The following is a 23253-nucleotide window of genomic DNA, read 5'->3' on the forward strand; positions in this document are numbered from 1 at the left end:
CGAGAATGTGCGTGCGTGGGCAGCCTGGGGCTGGGGCTGACGGGGGCGGGATGCCTGGGTGCCACCTGTAGAAAGGAGCAGTTGGTGCTGGACCCCACAGTTCAAAGGTCAAAGTTCTCACGGAATAAATAACGAATTCCTGAAAATCCAGGCTCATCTCAAGCAGAGGATGAATTTCCATGTGAAAGATACCATCCCTACCCTGGGAGAAGAAGCAACACGCTCATCCCCAAGGACGAGACGCCAAAGGCACGGAGTGGCTCCCACTGCTTTCCCGGGGCTTCGTTCCCTGAGCAGGGGTCCTGTACTCCATAAAACTTACAGCAAATGGACTTGAACGGTTTCCTCCTGCTGACCCATCTCCCAACAGTTCAGGCCTGGGGTTCACTTAGGCCCCGGGCAGGATGGCAGCAAAGCTTGGCCGCCCTGCCGTGTCCATGTGAACAGTGCGCATGTGTGTATCTGGGTAGCTGCACATGGCACTGGACACTCAGGCTCGTGTGCTTGCCCCGGACCAACTGAAAGGAGGCCATTAATTTTGGTAAAAAGAGGATTTATCCAAGCCAGCTCAGAGGAGATGCAGGGACCCATTTGGCTCGAATCTCCACCCTCCTGTGAACAGGTGTGCTGGGTCTTTTATAGCAAGGAGAGCAGAGGACAATGAGACAACAGACCTGCACTGGCTCTTTCCACTGTTGCCTGGACGTGAACCTCTCCCTCTGTCACCTAAGGGAGGGCAAGTGGACTTGACCGCCTGGCGCTGGGATCTGCAGATTCTGTCCATGCCTCTAGGCTGAGGACAGATGTGGGTGGGTGTTCACGCCCTAGGCCTGAGAGCATCTGGGGAAGCCATGTGCTTCTAAAGAAAAACTCTAACTTTTAAAGATCGGTTTGTGGTACCCATACTCAGGGACCAGCCGCTCGGCCTGCAGCACCCTCTGCAGACCGGTCCATCCTCCTGGGCTGGCGGCTGCCTGCAGGGCTCTGGCGCTAGCAGATCCTGCAGGAGGGGAGCCACTGCTACCATCCAAACAGGGCTGGTGCCTCACTCAGCTGAAAAATGAAATTGCAGACAAAAGAGGCAGTTAAGTGTTGTGTTTATGGAAGTATAAGGAGAGGGAAGCTCTCAACAGTTAGGAGGGGGCCTGAAAAAGGACTGCCAGAGTGGGCGTTAGTCTAGGGCCCTTTGTATCTAGTGGCCAAGTCCCCGGCCGAGAGAGGCCAAGGTGGCTTAGGCTGTAGTTTGGGTCCATGCGCTATACGACCTGCAGAGAAACAGCACGCAGGAGCCACACACCGATCACCACACTTTGGCTCATCAGGAATCTTGCTGCAGAATTTAGGGGAACGAAGCAAAAGGGAGGAGGGCAGCGGTCCTTTGGCCCTGTCTGCTTTTACATCCCTAAGCTGGGGTCTGCGTGGACAGCCTTAATGCTTCACCTTGCGTATGTGCTGTTTTCTCCAAAAGGCTGGCTGGCTTGGCTTCCCCTCAGGCCCTGTCCCCTGCTAGCTGCCTATTCATACGCAAAAGCTAAGTCTCTCAACACCACCTCTCCACCTCTGGCTTTCTTCTAGGGTGCTTCTGGACCTGGGCCCTCCCCTCTCCAGGACGGGCTCCTGCGGTATCCTCCTCTGGGCTCCTAGGGACTCTTCCTGCCTTCGTGACCTGGGAAATGAACCCCCTTTCCCTACCTGGTTCTCCAGCACCAAGCCCAGCACCGCCACCCTCCTAGGCCGAGGGCAGCAGCCCTCTCCCAGGCCTCAGCTTTTCCATCTTTTCTGGGGGGACTGTGGACAATGTGGCGACCCCACTCCTTCCTTCTTCAGCCCCACCTGGGCCCCTGGAACTGGTTGTGGGGTCTGCGGGGCGAGGCCAGTCGCCTAGGCAACAGGCCCTCTGCCAAGCGGGCCCCCACTGCTGGACCCCACTGCTGGCAGAGAGAGGAGGGAGTGTGAGGGCGGGGGCGGGGGCGGCTGGGAATCCAAAATAGCACGGAAATGTTATGTTAAGCAAGGAAACAGAGACTTGCACGCGTTATAATCTGTAACCATTCGTGAGGCCCCAGGCCTAAAGCGCTCCTCCCACAGTGACTCAACCCTGGCCACCGGGCCTCCCAGCTCCAGAGCACGGCACGCAGCACTCCTGGCCGCCCTGAGGAAACAGGGGATATCTTCAAAGGGCAGGAGGCCTCTTTGCAATTACAGAGGAACTTCCCAGCCAAATGCTGACGAGCACCACACTCACCAGGTCCCTGAGCCACAGAGTGACCGCATGCACAAAATACATGCGGTGCTCCCACTCGGCGCAGGCGCCTTAGCGGCTTCCCCTGCACTCCTATTTGACTCAGTGTACCCAGGCTTGAAGCTGGTAAAACTGCACGATCAGGGAAAGAAGAAACCAGGTTAGGTGGCGAGGCCCGGCCCTGCACCAGTCCACTGCGACAAGGCCCACACGCTCCTTCCGGGTAACCCTGGACCCCTGCCAAACCGCGAATCCATTCCCAATCGCTGGATGCCACACTCCGCGCAAGCGCACCGCGTGTGGAAGGCTGCCAAGTTTTGCTTGCTGTGCTATTGGCCAACGGGTTATGAATATGCAAACGAAGCGACCCAGTTTCGGCCCGGCCCCTAGGAGGGACGCATGGGGTGGAGTTAGGGGGGTGTCAGGGGAGGAGTCGGGAAGAGGAGGGGCCTTTTGGGGCGGGGACTGGAGCGAGGAGGCGGGGCTGGGTATCGGAGTCCCAAGGATGGGAGGGGATGAGGGCGTGTCTAGGCGGTAGAGGGGTCGGGCTTGGGGCGGGCCCGGGGCGGGTCCGGGGCGGGGCGCGGCGTGGGTTCTGCGTACTGCGCGATCCTCGGCGAGGCGGGGATCCGGCACCTGGGGTCTAGGCAAGCTGCCGCCGCCATGAGCGCCGTGGACCTTGCCCGGGTGGGCGCGTGTGTCGTGAAGCACGCGGTGACCGGGGAGGTGAGGTGGGGGTGCCTATCTGGCGGGGTGGGGTCCCGGGGCCTCGCGGGCGCGCGCGTTGGGGCCGGGGTGGTCGTCCTCGCTCCCCTGACCCCGCCGCCTGCCCGCAGCCGGTGGAGCTGCGCAGCCTGTGGCAGGAGCAGGCGTGCGTGGTGGCCGGGCTGCGGCGCTTCGGCTGTATGGTGTGTCGCTGGATCGCACGCGACCTCAGCGGCCTCCTCGGGCTCCTGGACCAACACGGCGTGCGCCTGGTGGGCGTGGGCCCCGAGGCCCTGGGCCTGCAGGAGTTCCTGGACGGCGGCTACTTCTCTGGCGGTGCGACCCTTCCCTCTGCCCGCCCCCGGCCCGGGTCTGGCCTCGCGTGTGGTGATGTCCTCCCTGCCCCGCGCTGTGCCTCACAAGGCCCTCGGGCAGTGGCAGAGTCCCGTGGGTCCCTTCTTGGTTTCAGCCCCGCCTCTGAACAGTAGGGACACTCAGCCGCGCTGTGCCCTTGGCCCTGGGTGGTTGAGCGGGGTGGTCACCGGACAGGGCACGGAGGGCAGGTGCGGTAGGCGGAGCGGGGTGCCCCGGGGCACACGCCTGTGGCTTCCCTTTGTAGAGCTCTACCTGGACGAGAGCAAGCAACTCTACAAGGAGCTGGGCTTCAAGCGGTAAGTGTGTCTGTCTGTGTGGCAGCACCGATGGGTGCCTACGGCTCCCTGATGCATCTTGCTCATACTCTCCCTCAGCTGTCTGCTCAGCCCTTCCTCAGCTGGCCAGCCCCTCTGCTGGGCTCTTCTGGTGTGGGTGTCTGTAATAGGACAGAGGATGCCTGGAGCCCAGCATGCTGGCCACTGGTGCCACATGCTGCCTGCCCTGATTGGCAGTGCCAACTGAGCCACATCCCTGGGCACACCCAGCCTGGAAACCAGTCCCACATTCCATGCCTTATGCAGACCTCAGGCCAGCCAGCTGCGGGCGGGGTGCCCCGTGGCTCCTGTGGCTGCTCCTGGCCAGGCTGGTTGCAGATATAGCTGTCTGGTGCCATCTCAGAGCCCCTGTTGAGGTGAGTGGGTGGGTTGGGGCCTGACCTGAGCTGGCCTTGGCCTCTGGCGGAGACTGGGAGCAGGCACTGGGGCTCAGGCTCTGCCAGTGAACCTGGCCCAGCGAGCTGGTTCTTTGCAGGTACAACAGCTTGAGCATCCTGCCAGCTGCCCTGGGGAAGCCTGTGCGAGATGTGGCTGCCAAGGTTTGTGGCAGCCAAGGTCCTGTGGGACCAGGGGTGGTGGAAGTCCCTGGGCTTCCCTCTAGGACTGGCTCTGTTCTTCTCCTCCAGGCCAAGGCTGTTGGTATCCAGGGGAACCTGTCTGGGGACTTGCTGCAGAGTGGAGGGCTGCTGGTGGTCAGCAAAGGTGGGTCAGGCCACATCCTCAGTGGGATGGCCTTGCTGGATTTGGTGGCCGTACTGTGTCCATCTCTGGCTTGTCCATCTCCTCATAGCTCCTCCTCTGTGGTGTAGCCTGGCCCCAAGTGTCGGCTTGGCAGGGTGGTAGAACCAGAGTACCCGGTGCAGGTTGCCTTGACCACCTGCCTGCTACCACAGGTGGTGATAAAGTGCTGCTGCACTTCGTCCAGAAGTCCCCGGGTGACTATGTCCCCCGGGAGAGCATCCTGCAGGCCCTGGGCATCTCCGCAGAGGTTGGCACTAGCGAGCCGCCCCAGGTGAGTTTGGCCCGGGCAACATGGCCTGCTGTAAACGGCACCCCTCACCCTGGTGCACATGGTGCGCTTGGCAGGGCTGGAGCTGCAGCCTCTGGAGCTGCTGTCCCCGCAATTCCATTTGCAGAGGAAAGAGGCTGGGAGGGGCCCGGGAGGGGTGTGGGCAGACAGGCTGCCAGAGCTGGTCCTCCCCTGTGGGCAGCGGGCTGGAGAGAAGGCTGCCTTCTCAGCTGCAGGAGCCGGGGCCTGTCAGCTGTCCCTGGCTGGATTAGTGTGGTCCTGCTGGCTGACCTCCTGCCCCAGGTGGACAGGAGTGGCCCGTAGGCCAGGCTGCCTCCCGTGGCCAGCGTGCCCCTTCTCTGCACGGGTGGTTAGAGGGCCCCTGGGAGTGTGGCAGACCTGACCAGGCCCATTTCCCTGCAGTGTGACGAGGAGCTGTGTGGGAGGTGACAGCCCGGCCCCCGTGCACCTGGAAGGCGTCTGCTGCCCAGAGAATGCTGGGTGCTCGACTGGAACAAGGGCCACGATGCTGGGCCTTGCCTCATTCTTGGGCAGCACTGAGCCATTAAAACTGCTGTTCCTGGGTGCCACTTTTCTTCACTGGCCATGCACTGTGGATCCTACAGCTCCCACCTCATCCACTGTTGGTCCCAAGGGGCGCCCTGGGGGTGCAAGAGGTCATCATCCCACCATGAAGGTCATTGTCCTTTGCAGGGAACATGCCTCTGCAGACCTCAGGCCTCTGGCACGCAGGCTGCTGGGGACGGCCCTCACTGCCCTGCCCTTTCCTGCAATGTGACCTTGCACCCTAGGCCACCTTTGTCCGGGGACCAGCAGACAGGACAGGCCGAGGCTGGGGAGAGGAAGTTTTGGGTGGGTCCCTACCCAGGCTGAAGACTCCCGGGAGCTCAGGACTTGTGTTGGAGGATCTGGAGGGTTGGGTGGGTTTTCAGGGAGGAGGTGGTTTCGACTCCACCAGATGCATTCTGGGACAGCCCCACGCGAAGACCCTTTGTGACAGCAGACCTGTCACTTGCACCCTGCAGCAGCAGCTGTCGGCCTTGGCCTGGCTGTCTCCGCTAGCTCAGCATGTGCAGTTCCCAGCCACCTTCCTACTGGGTCCTGACAGGTCCAGAGCAGGAGTCTGGACCCCAACCCCACGGGAGGCCTCTCCTCTGGAGGGCTCTCCGGTCTTAGTGGGTTCTCAGGACCTCAGCACCTCCCTGTGCCTCCTGGGTCCAAGCCTGGGTGATCATAATGTCCTGGTCTCCCCACCACAGACACTTACAAACACAGCAGGCAGTGTCCCCTTTGCAGTCCAGCCGTTCTGATTTCCCATGACACGAAACCAAATCTGCAGTCCCAGCTGCATTCCCCAGGCCCCTGGCACCTCCAGGCCTCTGCCCCCGAGTCAGGCTCCCTCCCATCTGAAAGTGGGTGTTTGGGGGTGGCCTGCTTGCTGCGTCCCCAGCACTGGGAGGCTGACAGCTTGTCAGGAGCCCCTCCTTCCTCACTTGCCCCCTTCTGACTCCCCCACCCAGCACGCTTGGCCAAGGCTGCCTGGCTGACGCAAAGCTCCTTCTAGAAAACGAGGTTGTCACCTTTGAAGCGTTTATTTGGCCCAGTCTGAAACTTGAAGACACTGAGGACAGGCATGAGGGGCAGAAGACAGTTGACTGTGTCTCCGGGCTATGGGTATGGACCCTGTGGGTGCCCGCCAGTGCAGAGGATGGCTGAGGGCACAGGGGCTGTGGGCGCAGATGTGTGTCCCTTCCAGGCCCTGCCGGTCCCCGCTTGCTGCAGCTTCTTGGCCGAGCACCTCCCTTCCCGGCTGGGTGCTGTGGGCCATGGAGTGCAGCTTGGCCTTGGCTACCAGATGCGGCATCGCTCCTTGGGGTGCATGGGGGTGCCCCGGGGGCAGTGGAACGCATCAGCGAAGGCAGGCAGGTTCTGCAGGGAGCCTAGCACCCTGTGGAGGAACGGGCTGAAGTGGGCCTGCGGCGGCCGGCATGAAGCAGGGCCCTGGGGTGTGCGGTGCACTTGCCTGTACTTCAGGGGGCTGTGGACGTCAGTCTTGATGGACTGGATGGCGAACTCTGGCCGGTAGGACCCGCACCACACCTACAGGTGCACAAGGAGCGTGGCCAAGGGGGCTGAGAGGGGCGGGTGGTGCCCCTTGGTTGGGGGGAGACGCCCAGTACTGCTGCCCCTTAGGGATGGAAGCCTGCAGGTTTGTGCCCACCCTCCACATCTGCATCGGCACCCGGCGGCCCAGCCTGTTCTCCAGGAAGCCTGCCAGGCCTGCGGGCTCTGTTTCTGGGAGCTGGAAGTCCCTGGAGCACACATAGTGGGCCCTCCAAAGACAGACGGTGGGTGGGGCCCGTGGGGCTGGGGCTTGTGCTGCTACCTGGGCATAGTTGACAAAGAAAAGCTGTTTGTAGGTGAGCTCCAGCCCTGGCAGCAGCTGGTCCTTGCCACCTTCCGCCATCCACTTTAGGTAGGCCTGTGGGGACCAAACGCCAGGAGGTGGTGGACACCTGGCACTCCTGCCGGGCCTCTGGAGTCCTCAGATCTCCACACAGATTGGAGGTCTGGCTCCAGGACTCACTGGGGGGGGCTGCGTCTGCAGTTTGGGCCAAGTGGGCACCTCTGTTCCTCAGCAATGACACCAGCAGGGCACCTGCCCAGGCGGCCAACAGCTGCACCCCCAGAACAAGCACCCGAGGCTGTGTGTTTTAATTCCCACTTTCCTATCTCACAAACGTCACACTGGCTTACAGAAGGCCAAAAGTGCTGCAGGGCAGGGTCTCTGACGGTGTCCCATTGCCCTCTCCCTATAGTGGTCCCTGCCCAGCGTCTGTCTCACTCAGAGTGGCCTCCATACCAGCTCAGGGGGCCACGATGCCCAGTACTTGCCCAGAGGCAGGAGGCGCTCTGGGGAGCACTGCTGCCTGCGCAGCCTGGAGGAGAGGAGCCAGCCCCTGCCCAGGCCCTGCCCCTCCACTGGGACCCACCTTGAATGCCTGGCGCACCCCTCCGTTGTCAGCGATGTTTTCCCCGAGGGTGCTGAATCCATTCACCTGTGCACAGGACCCAGGGTGGGCAGCAGAGCTCTGCTCCCTTTGTCCACAGGGTTAGGGTCAGGGTTAGGGTTAGGGTCAGGGTCAGGGTCAGGGTCAGGGTCAGGGTCAGGGTTTAGGGTTAGGGTTAGGGTTAGGGTTAGGGTGGTGCTGGCCGTCTGGGTTAGGGTTAGGGTGGTTAGGGTTAGGGTTAGGGTTAGGGTTAGGGTTAGGGTCAGGGTCAGGGTCAGGGTCAGGGTCAGGGTTAGGGTGGTGCTGGCCGTGTGGCCCACTCACGTGCTGGCTCCCGGCCAGGTCCCAGCTGTAGTTGCTGTACTGGTGGATCATGCACTCCGACTGCTCTCGGAAGTGCTGGGCCGAGGAGTTGCTCCACCAGTCTAGCATATTGCCGTTCTTGTCAAAGTTCCGGCCTGGGCGGAGTGGGGCAGAGGCAGACTGTTCCTGACCCAGCAGAGGCTGACCCAGGCCCACTGTTCCTGCAGGTCCTCCAGCCCAGCATCTAGGGCTCACAGTTCTGGACCAGGGACTGAGCCCTGAAGAACCTTGCCATGCTCCAGGGGTGCCCAGAGACGGAGGGTACAGTGGTTTCCTCGCCACCCCAAGGTCAGGGCTTGGAATCTCGGGTCACAGAGACATTGTGGCTCTGGAGGCCTCCTGTGATGGCCGAAGTTTCTACACCCAGGAGAGGGAGCACATGGCCCTGGGACACAGGGCTGGGTCCCGAACGTGGTGGTAGGGCAGCCCCTCCCAGGGGTGGAGGTGGACTAGGGCCAGGAAGGGGAAATGAGCACAGTCAGGGGACTCTGGGGGGCAGAATCCAGTCTTTGTGCCCTTGTGTCCCCATGCCCACAGCAGTTCTCTGCACAGGGCCTGGGCTGCAGCTCCCTGGGGACCCCTGCATGCTGGCCCCTGTCCCCCTAAGCCATGAAGAGGCTGGGGCACGTGTGGCTGCAGGTGCAGCTCTGATCTGGGCCGCCCCCGGCACCCCTTTACCATTGTCATCAAAGCCATGCGTGATTTCATGCCCGATCACCATCCCAATGCCCCCGAAGTTCAAGGCCTGTGGCTGCTCCTTGCTGAAAAACGGTGGTTGGAGGATCCCGGCGGGGAACACTGCCAAGGGGCAAAGAATCAGCTGGGAGTGGGTGCACTTGTGTGCCTGGCTCAGGCAGGCCTCTCCAGGAGTCCCGTCATCTAATCTGGACTGGGGGTAGATGGCAAGACCCCACCCCACATACAGATGGCAAAACTGAGGCCCAGAGGCCAAGAGGGCAGGCTAGCGTGTGGCAGCCCCGTGAGCCTCGTCCAGCTTCTTCCTACCCCTCTGTGCTGGCCTCAGGAACAGCTCCTCTGCTGTACTCGGTCCCTCCCCACAGGCACAGGAGGGCACCCAAGGGACGGGCAGTGGGGCAGCTGGCTCCAGGAGGGGTGGGGTGTGAGCCTACCGATCTGGTTTCGGTTCGGGGAGTAGAACGCGTTGACCACTGCGGCCCCAATGATCCAGCTGCGGTGCATACAGTGGTCACCTGGAGCCCGCACCTCCCGGGACACTCCCTCCATGCCGCGCTGCCTGGTGTCGCAGTGGCCACTCCAGAGCAGGTCCTGTGCCATTCCCAGTCTCTGGGGACCCCGTGGGAGGCGGCTCCAGCCCACGGAGGCAGAGGGTACGGGGGACTGTCACGGCCCCACACCCTCCCCAGCCAGCCACGAGGCTGCCCCTGCCACGCCGTTCACACCACTCACAGATTCTGGTCCACCTTTTTCCGAAGCTTCCTGAGGCTCCTGTGAGCGCTGGCCTTGAGGTTCTGCAGTGTGTTCTCGAAGTACAAGTCCTCCGAGAAGTTCAGCTATGGGAGAAGGGCCGTCATGACCGGTGCCCGGGCAGGGTCCTCAGAAGCAGCCTGAAGGGTCTGGGATAGGTGGATGGGGTCGCCCTAGCTCTGAACAAACTCCTTAGTCCCTCCAGGCCTGTTTCCCCGTCCGTAAACTAAGGCTGATGCCACTGGTGACCCAGGAAGGTGGCTGAGTTGGTGACTGGGCAGATGCCAGGTGCCTGGCACAGCGCCCCTCCCAGGTCGTCAAAGGCCTGCTTCCCCGGGGTGGCTCAGGGCAGGGGAGACCGGGGTGCGAGGGGTGTGGGGCAGGGAGGGCGGAGCTCTGGAGGGGCGGTGGGGGGGCGCGCACGCTGGAATACTCCTGGTCCAGGCGCCTGTTGCTTTCCTCAAGGATGTAGGTGGGGTAGCCGACCTGCTCCTGGATGCTCATGGCCTGAGGAGGAGCAGAGAGCTGGGTGGGAAGGCTGGCACTGCGCACGGTGTGTGTCGGGGGCTAGGGGACCACCCTGGGCCACTGCAGAGCCGGACAGAATCCGTGACTGCTATTATTTGTCCACAGGTCTTGCAGGTCCCTGGGTGCTGGGGTCCCTGCCCCCCATACCCATTGGGGCCATGACTGCTGGACTTGGTGGATGCCCCACACCTCTATTTGCAGGGCTCCGCAGGCACTGGCTCCAGCGCCTCTGCAGCTGCCAGGCCCTGCCAGGCCCACTCACCTTCTCCTGGGCCTTCTTCTTGGATTCCTCGTCCATCCAGCCCAGCTCGTCCAGGGTCTCCACGAACATGGCCTGCACCTTCTTGATGAGCTCTCTGACCTGAGGGCACGCGCGCCCTTGAATCCGGGTATGGGGGTGACCACCCTGCTCAGGGGCCTCATCCTGGGTCTGCCTGCCCTGGAGTCACAATGTGTGCAGCCTGTGCTCCTCCCAGGTGGGCCTGCAGGGTCCAGGGCCTGATGGCTGGCTGGGGCCAGGGGTCAGAGATCTTCCTCTGTCTGGTGGGCCTGCCTGGGCCTGACCATGGGGGGCTGGCCACAGGGGCTGCTGTGCAGCTGGGTCCCTGTGGGCTGGCGGTGGATGGGGCGCCTGGCCCCCGGAAAGCAGGGACACCCACCATGTTCTTGCTGTCCCCAGGGAAGGCCTCCTTGACATACAGGGAGCCCACGGCGCTCTCCATGTTGCTGTTGACGTAGCCGACGCACTCCCGCCAGCGCACCTCCTCCACCGTGGTGCCGTACAGCACCTGGCAGGCCGTTCAATTAGGTGCTTCACTCATTCCTTCCACCACATCACCTTCCTTGGTCTGTGTGGGGCCCACCCCATCCTGGGCCCCAGGGTGTCCAGGGTCAGAGGGGACAAGGGTTCTGGCGGAGGCTCCTCCCCATGCTGCGACTTGGGCCTCTATGCTGGGAGAGGCGGGGTGGCTCCTCCTGGGTCCCTGTCCGCCCCCTTGACCTGGTTGGCTGGGCTCTGCCCCCAAGGTCCAGGCTGGCACTGCCCCAGAGCAGTCACCCTGGCCACTAAGCTCCGCAGGCCTGGCTTCCCGTGGATGGAGTGCCAATAAGAATGCCTGCCTGTCTGTCCCCAGGATGCACAGGGACAAGACAGAAATGTCCCCATCAGATGTGATCCTGCATCTGTGCCCGACCTTGGCTGCAACCCATGCTCATGCCAAGCATCAGGGACCAAGCAGTGGGCGGAGTCTCCTCTGAGCCCTCACCTTGCGGTAGTTTACCCGGGCATCCTTGAACCGCTGGCTCAGGCTGCTGATGCGATCCAGCACCAGGCGCCAGACCAGATAGTTCTGCATGGTCCTGGGCAGGAAGCAGCACGGGGTGAGCACTCTCTGTGAGTTGGGAGACCAAGGTCCACCCATCCCCCGCATGCTTGGAAGGCCCCAGTCTCTAGTGCAGGGCTCACGGTCATCAGTCACCTCCACGCCCCTCAGCCCTGGGGTGACTGGGAGGCTCCCTCTCCTGAGGAGGTGAGCAGGGGTGGGGAGAACAAATATGCTGAGGCCCCGCGGGACGCCCCCAGCCTCACCTGGCCGAGTAGAGGTCGATGATGTTCTCGAGCTTCTCCAGGTAGGGGATGCCATAGACCACTACTTCCTCATTGGGCAGCAGCTCGATTTTGACGGAGGACAGCACAGTTTGTATGAAGAGAGTCCAGTTAAAACCCTGAAGATGAAGGGAGCGGAGACAGAGGCAGAAAAGTCCTGAGTGTCTGAGAAACACAAGATTTCCAAGAATACTCAAGAAATGGGAGAGGTGTGGGTCAGGGGAAAGGTGGGACAGTTCTGCGGGGTTACAGATTGGGAATTGAGAGGAGTGTATGCTGGGAGATCTGAAAAGTTAAATGTAACTCGGGTAATTCCTGCAAAAACACAGCTTAGCAAAAACGACCAAAGAGGTAGAAAGTATAAGTAGTCTCATGGACTCAGTAAGCTGAATGTTTAATTTGAGACGCTCCCACAAAGAAACTTCCAGGCCCGTTGGGTTTTAGAGTTACTGTACTGGTATCTGACATTTAAGACAACTCACCTCCAAGCTTACTCAAGAGTTTCCAGAGAGAAGAAAAAGAAAATTCTTCCAACTTCCTCAATGAGGCCAAGAATAGGGACATCGTATAAAAAATGAAAATAATAGCCAGTCTCTTTATGCCTGTAGGTACAAAAATTCTAAGCAAAATAGAATCAGCAAATAGAATTTGCCTAAACCAGCAGAGAATGGCTGTGCATTACAGCAAGTTAAGTTTATTCAAGGAATATACGTTTCAGGTCATAGTGGGGAATCAATTCAGTATCAGTCAGGAAGATAACTGAATAAAAGAAGAAAATAGTACGATGACTTCAATAGATGCAGAAAAGGCGTTTAATAAACTCTGCTGTCATTCGTGTTAAAATCTTTTGGCAAACTAATAGTCCAGGAGATCTATAATCGGAAAAAGGGACACAGAACACACTTTACACCGACATGGGCTCCAACTGGGTGGAGTTCAAGGCCGCCCCTGACTCCGGAAGGACATGACACCCACAGTCCCAGTCAGCACAAGATGAGAAAACACAATAAACCAATGAGATGAGACAGGAAATAAATAAAAGTGCTGTTTTTCACAAATGACAGGGTTTTGTGCATATAAAATCTGAAGGTATCTACAGATGCAGCTTTAGAACTATAGAGTTGAGTAAAAGTCTACATGCTCCCAACAAACAATAAAAAGATACATTCCAAAATGACACCATATTCAATAGTATAAAACACTTAGGAATAAATCTTATAAAAGCTGTGTGAGACCTTGAAATTGAAAACTGAAAAACTCATTGAGAGAAATTAAAAGATCGATAATCGGAAGTAGATCATGACCACAAGACTCAGTGTTGGAAGGCGCCAGTCTTCCTCAAATGCATGGAGATTCGCAGCAATTCCTGTGGAAGGTCCAGCAGGTTTTTCTGAGGAACTGGCAAGCTGATTTCAACGCAAATGCAAAGCACCCAGAACAATCCAGTCATGAAGAACAAAGCTGTGAGGCTTGACTGTTGCTGTCGCGACTTACTAGAAAGCTGTAGTAGTAGTGGACAGACCACATGGACAGACCACGAAACAGAACCACCCTGGAGAACACAGCCACACGGCCACACTTGATTTACACAAAGACAGCACATGGCCAATGGATAAGGAGACCTGATCAGTAAATGGTGCTGGATTACCTGAAATCCGTAGGAAGGAACAAGACAATCCTGATATTGCCTTGTACACGCAAAATCAACTCTTGGTACCTCGTAGACCTGGACACCCTTGAGGTAGGAAAAGACTTCTTAAATGGAGCATAGAAGACACTTAACCACAAAGAGGTAGCTGTCTTTGATAAGACGATAAATTGGACCATTAAAAACCTCCTTGGAGACAAAAGAGCCATGATGAGGAGAACCAGCTGCATAGTGGGGAGGACACCGTGCATGTCAGCGGACCACAGGCTGCATCCTCTGGAACAGTAAGAACAAGGCAGGCAGCCGCCTGGACAAGAGGACAAGAGACTTGAACAGACACTTCCCAGAGGAGACAGCCCTCTGCCTAACGATGAGAAGTGCGAGGGTGATCGAAATATACAGGGAGCGTTTCAATTTTAAAAGGAGCCTCATAAAAACATGATGCTGCGTGCTCATCCCCCTTATTCACTGATCTGTTCCCATGTGACTGCTGGATCGTCCCCAAAGTCAAATGACCTTGAAAAGTCAACGTTTTGAATTGATTCAGGACATCGAGGCAGCTAGGGCAGTAAAATTAGACACTCAGGAAAGAGAACTCCAGAGCTGCTGCAGAAAGTGGCAAGAATGATGGGATGAGTTAGCGTGGAGGGGAAGGATTTCGAGGAGGCTTATTGGCAGTGTGCCTGTTACTGTAGTAAATTAAAAAAAAATTGAAACATTCTCTATTTTTCTATTTGCTCAGCCTCTCTGGCCTCGGGGAAGCTGAAGTGAGCCCAGATGGGTGCCCCCCATGTCCCCTAGAAGGGCTAAGGTGAGAAGAGGCGGTGCCACCAGGCCCTGGCAAGGCCACGCCACACACCATGGCCGGGGCTGTAAGACAGTGGGAGGGCCTGTGTGTTGAACGTCCACACCTCTACCTGGCAGTTTCACTCCCAGTGGGCACAGGCAGAACACTGCCATGCATGGCCCCAAAAGCCAGGAACCAGGATGAACCAGGCAGCACTGCTCAGCAGTGCCCAGAACTGGGGCCCACCCGGGGCCTGATCTCAGAGGTCAGGGACACAGCTGCTGCATGTTCTCAGACCTCAGTGCTAGCAGCCACCAAACTGGGGGAAGGACCGCAAGATGTCACAGTGTGCATGGGTCTGGTCACAGGGCCAGAGCAGGAGCCTGGGGCAGCAGGTGCCCGGAGGGAGGAGGGATGGGTGGCTCGGGGAGGAGGGCAGAGGCAGTGATGGGAAGCACCGGCGCTCTGGGTGCCAGCAGCCATGAGTCTTGGCCTGAGCAGTGTGGTACAGGTGGCTCACGCCCCCGATCCAAGGCCCAGATGCCCCACCCACCCTGTGTCCCTCCGCGGTGACTCCAGGGCTCGAGCCGTTCTCAACTTCCCGCATTTCGCCCATTCCCAGTCCTGTGGGTTCAACCCTCAAATACATGCAGGAGTCACCTCTCTCTGTCTCCTGGACCAGCTGCCCCACGCCCCAGCCAGGCTGGGCTGCAGCCCTGGCCATGTCCCGCACGCTCATCTCGGCAGCCTGGCCCTTGCGATCATGGGCCAACCATGCCCCACTTCTCCCCAAAGCTCCCCCCGGGGTCCACGCCTTCACACGACCCTCAAGCCACCTGGTCCACTGTTCCCTGTCTTCCTGCAGCAGCTGGCCTCTGGGCTGGGTCCAGGTTGGTGGGGTCCCCTGTCCTGTGCCAGTGTGCTCCTGTGCATGCCCCAGGGCTAAGGTGGCACCTGCCCAGCCTTTGCCACCCGAAAACAGTTCATAGCCCCTGAGTTTTGGTCTCCTGATAGCCCGGGTCACCAGCACACCTCATGGAGGATCAGGTGGTACCCACTGTGCTGTCCAGCCTCACTGTGTCTACTCTGGGCTTGGTGGTGGGGCTCCCGCTGGGGGCTCTGTGGCCTCGCTGGGGGCCCTGGGGCTCCAGTCGGCCTCTGAAAGGGTATGGGAGCCTCACCTTCAGGCTGAACCTGTCCTGGAGCTGCTGCAGGTCCATCCTGTGGTATAGTTCGGTGATATCTTGCCTCTCCTCTGGGGGTGTGGTGGCCTGTGTAGGCCAGGTTATGTGGGCAGGCAGCCGGGGCCTGGCCCTGCGACCCCCAGCCCCAAGCCCCGCCTCACGTTGGCCAGGTGAGTCTCCAGCTCCAGCACCTGCGCCATGTCCTCCTGCACCAGGTGGGTGTCCCCAGGCAGCTTGTTGTCCCTCCGCAGCATGGTGGCCACCGATGTCATGAACTGCAGGTAGGCGTCCCGCACCTGGGCCAAAGGGAGAGCTCTTTGGGGTGGGGTGGAGGACACAGAGCAGCCCTTGAACCTCGAGGCAGCCTCAGCCCACAGGACTGGGCCCCAGAGTGAGGGAGGGGAGAGAAACAGGAGCCCGCCCTGCCCGGGCCAGGTCCACCCGGCCCCACTCCTGACGAGCCAGGAGCTCCCTGCACCAGGCCTGCCCCAGACCCGGGGCCGAGTGCGCCAGGGCCCTGCCGGACAGCCCAGGCTGAGCTCCAGTCCCAGCCCTGCCTGCTGCCCAAGTGAGCAGCCTGAGCAGAGCTGCCCCAGGCTGACCTGCTTGTGGCTGGGAGTCAGCTCCTGGGGCCGCCTCCTGCCTGGGCCTCTCTTCCTTTGTCCTGGACTCCTTCCTGCAGCTACAGCCACCCTCCTGCTGGCTCCCCGGCCTGGGCCCGGCCTCTCCTGTGTGGCTGCCACCCTCCCGCTTTCCACACCGCTCACTGGTGCCCTTGGCCTTGCTGCCTGCTCTGTCCTCTGCTGTCTCTCGCACCCTGGCCCCAGCCTCCTTCAGCCCCATTTCTCCTCCCTGACTGAGCTCCATGTGCAGGAACAGAAAGCCAGAGAGCAGAGGCCTGGCTGCCCGGCGCGGATCTCTACAGGCCTTGGACCCTGGCAGTGTGCCCTTGGTTCTGAAGCAGGACTGAGAGAAAAGCAAGTCCTTCCCAGCCCCGGGCAGCCCACCCTCATCATCCCTGCTCCGCTGTAGCTGTCGCTCCTTGTTCTGGTACAGATAAAATTAACAGCCATGGCCTGCAAACAAAGTTCATGACACTGATCTTCTATGACTCGTAAGACACTGGCTTCCTTCAAGGTGAAGATACAAAACTGTCTGCCCTTGTCCTGTTCCAGTAAACTTACTTGCTATGTCATTAGAAAGATGTCCCCCCCGCCCCCGAGACAAAACGTACACTAGCTGGAACTTCTCTTTGTACAACGCTCAGCCACGTTGGACACAGTCCGCTGAGCCCATGTACACCTTGAATAACTCCTCCTGAGTCCCATTTGGTCTCTCCTGTCTCTCGGAATTCTGCATGGTGGGTTGGGGCCTGGCCAGGCTGCTGAAGGGATCAACCCGCAGGTGTGCACAGAGGCTGGCAGTAGGGAGGAAGGGCTGGTGGAGCGAGGGGAGCACCGGGGCCTCAGTTTACCTTCTGGTTGCTGCCCTCCTTGATGTAGTACTCCTGGGACGGCATGCCCAGCGTGGGCTGGTCTATCTGGAAGCACAGAGGTTGGGACCCTAGCAAGGGCCAGGAGTCCCTGCAGTCTGGGAGAAGTGCAGCCCCTGGGATCCCAAGCCCTGCCTTGGTTGATGGGGACAGTGCAAGGCTGGAGGATGGGACTTAGGGGAGGTTGGTGAGGGGCTGCACAGCACTCCTAGCCCCCTAGAGTAGTCTCCATGTGTTTCCCTGGCCTTCTAGCTATGGCCAGTGTGGCCCTCTGAGGTCCAAGGGCTGCACTGTCCACGAGGATGAGGCTGGCCACTGGGTCACCTTCTGACCAGAGCCCAGGCCATAGCCCACCGAAAGCCTGATCAGCAGCCTGTCTTGGCCCCTGATGTGGACAAGGAAGAGCTCAGGAAGCCAAGCCCAGGACCCCACTGAGCTCACCAACCCCACCGCCAGTGCCCTGGCCCATTCCCGCTGTGTGCAAGGCCCTGGCCAGGTGCAGGCCCCGGCTAGGTGCAGGCCCCCTGTGGTGCATACGTAGATGATGTGGCGGCTGGAGTTCAGGTCGTCATTCCACACGAAGAGGTCGATGAGGACCCGCCGGTTGAACTGTGTGTTCATCACCGCCAGCTGCCGCTCCAGCTCCCACGTGGGGCCTGGGGAGCAGCACCCAGCTGGGGCGACTGAGGTCTCGGCCTGGCCCTTCCTGGCCCATACATCGACTCCTCAGCTCAGAACTAAGGTGTATAGGACCCCAGCCCGCTCAGGGCGGCTAGGTCCTGGGAGGCCTTGGAGCCTAGGGCAGGGAGACACACTTCCCGAACAGCCCCCAGAGGTGCCTACAGGTGTGGGGGCCCCAGCCACTCTGCCACCATTGGCCAGAGCTGCACCAGGGCCTTGGAGTCCAGGGGTTCAGGAGGGACCAGTCACAGTGAGCCCATCCCAGCAGCATCAGTGGCTCAGCCTGGGGCCGGAGTTGGCTCCTGCCACCCTCAGTTTGGCTCTGACAGGGATGAGGCTTTTGGGGCTCCCTGAGTTCCGAGTTCTGGCAGCCAGACGTGGCCAGCTGGCTCAAGTTGGGTGGGCTGTCTCCGCTGCATGGCCTGGGCCCCTGTAGCCTTAGGGCTAGCAGCCACCTGTGTGCAGGCTGCCACCAGACCTGGCCTTACCTATGGTCTGGTTCCACTTGTCCATGGCCACCGGCCAGCCTCCCACCACCGCCAAGACGTCCAGAAGGGGCTGAGAGTCTCGCTTCTCTATCATGCCTGAGAAGGGGCACAGTGTCACTTGCTAGGCCCTGGGGGCCACGTGCCACACTTAATAGGAACTAAAGCCCTGGAAATCTGCCCCGCACAGCCCACATCCACACATATCCGTGTGTGCATTTACACATACACAGACATGCACCGAGACATATAACACAACACACACACATCCATATACACACACGTGCACACACCCACACAGTATACACAATACACACAAGCTCATGCACATACCTGCGTATACACAATACACATAAACACAAGCCTAACACAGTATACCCATGAACACATGTGCACAAACACACATCTGCATGTACATACATGCATATCACTTTGGTTTGCATCAGAAAAGTTCCCCCAAAGGCTCATGTGTCGGGGGCCAGGGTTCTGGAAAATGATTAGACCTAGGGGCTACACTCAGGGATGGAGTGACCCACGGACGAGGGCACAGGGGAGTGTGCGGGAGGTGGAGCCTGGTGGGGGAGGCGGGTGATGGGGCAGGACCTGCAAGGGCCTGTCTTGTTCCCATCCCTTCCTCTCTGCTTCCTGGTCACCGCGAAGTCAGCAGCTTTTCTCCACCATGCCCTTCTGCCATAATCATTCCTACCACGGACCAAAGGCTCTGAAACTGTGAGCCAAAATAAACTTCTTCCCCTTTGTTTTTCTCAGACATTTGGCCACAGACATGGAAAATACGCACACATACACAAACACAACGTAGCACGCACACATAAATACAACATAGTATACACACATACACACACAACATAGCACACACACAACATAGTACACACACAACATAGCATGCACACTTACCCACATAACATAGCACAGACACATACACACAACATAGCATGCACACAATATGGTACACACAACATAGCACACACACACCACAGTACACACACACACAACACAGCAGGTACACTTACACACACAACATAGTACACACAACATAGCATGCACACACATACAACATAGCATGCACACATGCACAGAACACAGTACGCACACATACAACAACATAGCATGCACACATACACACAACATAGTACACACAACATAGTATGTACACACACACACACCACAGTACGCACGCATATCCATGTACCCTCATGCACATCCAAGTGCACACACACACAACACAACATAACATACACATGACAGATAAACACACATCCATGTGCACACACACACATGTGCACGCTTGCCCTGGGCTCCTGCTTCTTGCTGCTTCCGCTGGCTTCCTGCTGCCCGAATGGAGCCAGGCCTGGGTGTGAGGTTGCGGGCAGCTGGCAATCTGTGCACACCCGTAAGCAGGCTGGCCCCGTGGCCAGGTGGGGGCCCTGCACACAGACCCTGAGGCCTGGCCCTCAGCAGCGCCCTCCCACCCCGTGCCTCACTCTGGTTCATGCAGGAGCGGTACAGCAGCTTCGCCTTCTCCACGGCTGGCCGGGACTTGGCAGTGGAATTCTCCAGCACCCCTGTAGGCAGAGGCTGGGTGTCTGCGGGAGGCCCTGGTCCGTGGTCCCTCCCTGCTGCCGCTGGGCCTGTATCTCAGGCATCCCGGGCTCCTGCCCCAAGTCCTGGAGTCTGCTGGGCCCAATGCCAACCCCGCCTGGCCAGCCAGCCTGACCTGAGGCCCTGATCCCACCTTTGAGGATGACCTCCACCTCGTTTCGGAGGATATCGAAGACGCTGTAGTGGGAACTGGTCTCAGGGATCACATGGCGCCGCAGCCAGCCCCCGCACGCGTACTGGTAAAAGTTGCTGCACGGTTCCGTGGACGGGTCCATGTTTTGGAGGATCCTGGCAGCTGCTCGCCCGGGCGGGGCAGAGGAGAAAGAGGGCAGAACGAGCTGGAGACAGCCCGATGCCTCGCTGGGCTCAGACACAGTGTCCCGATTCGGGGATGGCTGTGGGAGACTCGGGCAGCTGTGTGCCTGAGGGAGAGTCAGTCGCCCTCTCAACCACAGTGGGCTGGAAGCAGGGGTGGGCGCCCAGCTAGATTCAGGCGCCAGGGCTACAGCTTCCTAATCCGCGGGCTCAGAGCCTCATTTCCCAGGGCACCAGCATTCAGACCTGGGGACCAAGGTGGCGGTGGGGACGGTCCCTGCCCACAGGATGTGCCTGGCTCACGGTGACCCGGCCCTGTGAGCTGCATCCGGCCCCTGGCTGCCCCCAGCGCACAGCAACAGGACAGTGTGAGGGTGCTGGTGCCCGGGGGAAGGGATCCGGCTCACCGACTGGGGTCTGTCTTCTGCCAGGGGTGGCTGTGTCCCAGGACCCAAGAGAGCGGAGGTTCTCCACTGACCGCTCTTGGCTGGGGTGGTGGGGCTGGACTCCCCTCCCTTGTAGGACCTCCACCAGGGACCCCCACCGGCCAGACCCGCAGCCCTGCTCTGCTTGATTCAGTCCTGCCCACTTTGAGGCTGGGGACCGGGCAGAAAGCAGCGTCCCAGACGCCCGGCCAGCATGGGCAGAAAAACCACACCGAGTCCCCACCAGTTTCTCCCCCTCCCACTGCTGTCTGCAATCTGCAAAGGGCAGTCTGGGCCCGTTTTAGACAAATTCCTGGGAAGTTCCTGACTGCGGGCCTTTCCTTCGGCAGCCACAGGGCTGAGCTGCACGGGGTGGGGGGGGTGGGGGGGCGGACAGCAGGGGACCGAGCCTGGCCTCCGGCAGGGCTGTCGCAGCCGGGAGAGCGCTTACCCGCCACCACGCAGCCAGGGCTGGTGCAGACCTCTTCCACCCGCGTGGGCTTCCGGAGGGCTGCGGGGAAACTCAGTGTGAGCGCGGGGGGGGTGGGGGGCGCAGGTGGGCGGGCGGGGCCTCAACGTGGGGGGCGGGACCTAGACCTGGTAGGCGGGACCACAGGGGGCCTCGACCCAGCCCTTCTCCATGGACTCTCTGAGCACAGCCTGGCACCCCAGGGTGGGGTCTTGGGGGACCCTGAGCGCCCATCTTACTTGCAGTCGGCCTCCACAGACTCTACAGTGGCCAGGCCTTGAGGGCTGAGGCTGCCCATGCCCTCCCGCCAGGGGCCGTCTTCTCCTGGCTCTCCCACTCTTCCCTCACCCTGCCTGCTAGTTGGAGTCTTGCCCAGCAAGTACCCATCCTGCATCCGGCAGGTGCTCAGGCTGGCGCCCTGCCCCGACTCCCTGCCCCCTGCCCCTCCGGTGCACACAGAGGGCTCCCTGTCCTTCCACGGAGCCCCCCAGGCCTAGTGACCGAGTCCCCCTCCTTGGGCTGCCTGGCAGGGAGGCGAGGGATATCTCGGGACTCTTGTTTTACAACGGTCCTCTCTTCCTGTAAGGAGGACAGCCAGCTCGTAAAGGGGGGCAGCTGCTTCCCTGGGGAGACACACAGCACTCAGCTGGCCTGAGGGCCCATGGGGACTCCTTGGGATGGCACAGGGCTCCCTGCAGTGCTGGGTGCTGCTCCCCACCCAACGGCCAGGCTGGTCACCAGGGAACCCAGACGCCGGATGGCAGACCTTGGGTCCTGCTCTGTCTGCTTCATGCTAAGGATGACCGAGAGGCTGAGGGGCCCTGGCCAGCCCAGCTGCCAGGGCCGGACCCTTAGGTTGGCAGCTCCTGGCGTCCCTCCAGGGAGGGCACAGTGGCTCATATAGGGAGAAACGTGGCCTTCCCAGGCAGATGACCTAGGCAACCCGGTCCCCAAGTCCTGCACCCTCGCTGTTGCTAAAGGTTCCAGCCACTCTCCTCATCGCTCAGCATCAGGACCTCTGGGGCAGGCTGTCAGCTGCCTGGAGGGGATGTGGGGCGCAGCAGGAGGAGGAGGAGGAGGGGGACCTCAGAGGGCCACACCCCTCATGGAAGCAGGCCTAAGACGTGCGTCCCCCTCCAAAGGTGTGACAAGGGCGGAAGGGGTTTCTGTGGACAGTGGTCCTCACCAACTCTCACCACACCAAGGCGAATGAGCTGGAGAAGCCACAACATTAGAATTTGCAGAAACCACCCCATCTAGAAAGGTCTGGGCCCTTCCCATGAGAGCAGAGGTCTGAGGTGCATCTCAGCCCCGCGCTGGTGCACCAGGAGGGGTTCCCAGCACTGCAGGGTGGGCCCCGAGCTGGAGAAGCCTTCACCACCTGTGCCCCTGCACAGGAGCCGGGGCAAGAGCTGGGTTTCGAGGAGCTGGGTTCTGAGGAGCCAGGTTCTGGGGGTGTCTGCGCCACCTGAGATTCCTTCCCACCAGGCCCTCAGGTGGGGCGGAAAGCTGTGAGCAGTCTCCCCACAATGAAGAAAACCCAGAAGAGTCAAGAAGTGGGCTTCTGACAGTCCAGCTGTTACAGCCACAGAGAAGTCTGCAATGGCTGTGCTACTAAGTTACACAGTCTCGCTGAAAAGGTGGCAGGCATATATCACTGCTGAGTGGGTTTTGCTAGACAAATGGAAACGACAGGAAAGACCAGACTGGAAATGCAGCATAAGTGAAGGATTTGTGTTGTAGGTGTAACAAAACAGCCAACACCCCAAAAGAAAGGATCAGCAGTAGTCTGAGTGCAAATATGTGATAGAAATACATGGCGAGTGCTTAAATTTAAAAACAACTATTACTTAAACTACACATTGCTATGAATCCTCCTCAATACCGTGCCCTTTGCTTCAGATACACTTATCTCATCATTCTTGTCACGTTGTGAAGCAGTTCTGGAAGTCCTTCTTCCTGAGTGTCTTTACAGAGTATGATAAAAAATATGGTGAAGGCTACTGCTAAGTGCCATCCGACAGAACGGCAGCTCCTAAAAACATCACACTGTGTGCTCAGCCACCTTCTTCAGTGGGTCTGGCACTGTGCAACTGCTGGTTCTCCCTCAAATCAAAACAACTAGGAAAGGTAAATATTTCAATTGATTCAGGACATTGAGGCAGCTACAACAGCACAACTAAAGACACTCAGGAAAGAGGACTTTCAGAGGCAGGGGAGCTGAGTGTGGAGGTGCACGCCTGTGATCCTAGCACTTGGGAGGCTGAGGCAGGAGGATCCCTGTGAGTTGGAGCCCAGCCTGGGCTACATAGTGAGACCTGTCTCAAAAAAAAAGAAAGAAGAAAGAAGAAAGAAAGAAAGAGGCAATAATGATGGGATAAGTGTGTTAGAAGTGAAGAGGAGGATTATGAGGGGGATTAATAGCAATATGACTTTTATTGTAATAAATTTTTTTAAAGTTTTACATATTGACTATATTTTTGATCACATCGTATAGATCAGTATA

At 59.4% G+C, this 23253-nt stretch overlaps 2 protein-coding genes and 1 long non-coding RNA gene across 9 annotated transcripts in view; 2 read left to right on the plus strand and 1 right to left on the minus strand.

Moving 5' to 3' along the window:
• The first annotated feature begins 2815 nt into the window (after positions 1-2815).
• Prxl2b (peroxiredoxin like 2B) lies at positions 2816-5252 on the plus strand. Its single transcript, XM_004863784.2, has 7 exons — positions 2816-2968; positions 3079-3283; positions 3567-3618; positions 4133-4196; positions 4284-4359; positions 4551-4669; positions 5090-5252. Exons 1-7 carry the CDS (start codon positions 2906-2908, stop codon positions 5114-5116), a joined length of 606 nt encoding a protein of 201 aa, XP_004863841.2. The 5' UTR covers positions 2816-2905; the 3' UTR covers positions 5117-5252.
• Positions 5253-6260: 1008 nt separating this feature from the next.
• Mmel1 (membrane metalloendopeptidase like 1) overlaps positions 6261-23253 on the minus strand; it is a 30855-nt gene continuing 13862 nt past the window's right edge. Inside the window, exons 3-23 of one of the 6 annotated variants that reach the window (XR_002389013.2) lie at positions 20730-20789; positions 19672-19833; positions 19421-19501; positions 17922-18017; positions 17290-17408; positions 16735-16800; positions 15422-15556; positions 15258-15347; positions 11624-11760; positions 11301-11394; positions 10695-10823; positions 10298-10396; positions 9931-10014; positions 9490-9593; positions 9192-9250; positions 8740-8859; positions 8023-8156; positions 7681-7786; positions 7074-7169; positions 6711-6787; positions 6261-6635 (exon numbers count right to left, since the gene is read on the minus strand). Coding sequence is in view for 5 of the 6 variants with exons in the window: in XM_021243478.2 (XP_021099137.1) it covers positions 6536-6787; positions 7074-7169; positions 7681-7746; positions 8023-8156; positions 8740-8859; positions 9192-9250; positions 9490-9593; positions 9931-10014; positions 10298-10396; positions 10695-10823; positions 11301-11394; positions 11624-11760; positions 15258-15347; positions 15422-15556; positions 16735-16800; positions 17290-17408; positions 17922-18017; positions 19421-19501; positions 19672-19833; positions 20730-20789 (2183 nt within the window). In the remaining variant the exon portion in view is untranslated. Of the gene's footprint in view, positions 6788-7073; positions 7170-7613; positions 7787-8022; positions 8157-8739; positions 8860-9191; positions 9251-9489; positions 9594-9930; positions 10015-10297; positions 10397-10694; positions 10824-11300; positions 11395-11623; positions 11761-15257; positions 15348-15421; positions 15557-16734; positions 16801-17289; positions 17409-17921; positions 18018-19420; positions 19502-19671; positions 19834-20729; positions 20790-20986; positions 21074-23253 lie in introns of those variants that run through there. The other 5 variants (XM_021243482.2, XM_087214370.1, XM_021243480.2 and 2 more) reach the window with 5 other exon arrangements.
• LOC110345593 (uncharacterized) lies at positions 9928-14009 on the plus strand. Of its 2 annotated transcripts, none has more exons than XR_015452467.1 (4): positions 9928-10060; positions 10141-10424; positions 10715-10843; positions 11169-14009. It is a non-coding gene; the product is annotated as an uncharacterized LOC110345593 (long non-coding RNA). The 2 variants fall into 2 exon arrangements; XR_002389015.2 differs by having other exon boundaries at positions 10720-10843.

The sequence above is a fragment of the Heterocephalus glaber genome, unplaced genomic scaffold (assembly GCF_053883595.1).
Source record: "Heterocephalus glaber isolate CG9 unplaced genomic scaffold, H.glaber_assembly_v1.0 deba00001447, whole genome shotgun sequence".
Classification (NCBI taxonomy): domain Eukaryota; kingdom Metazoa; phylum Chordata; class Mammalia; order Rodentia; family Bathyergidae; genus Heterocephalus; species Heterocephalus glaber.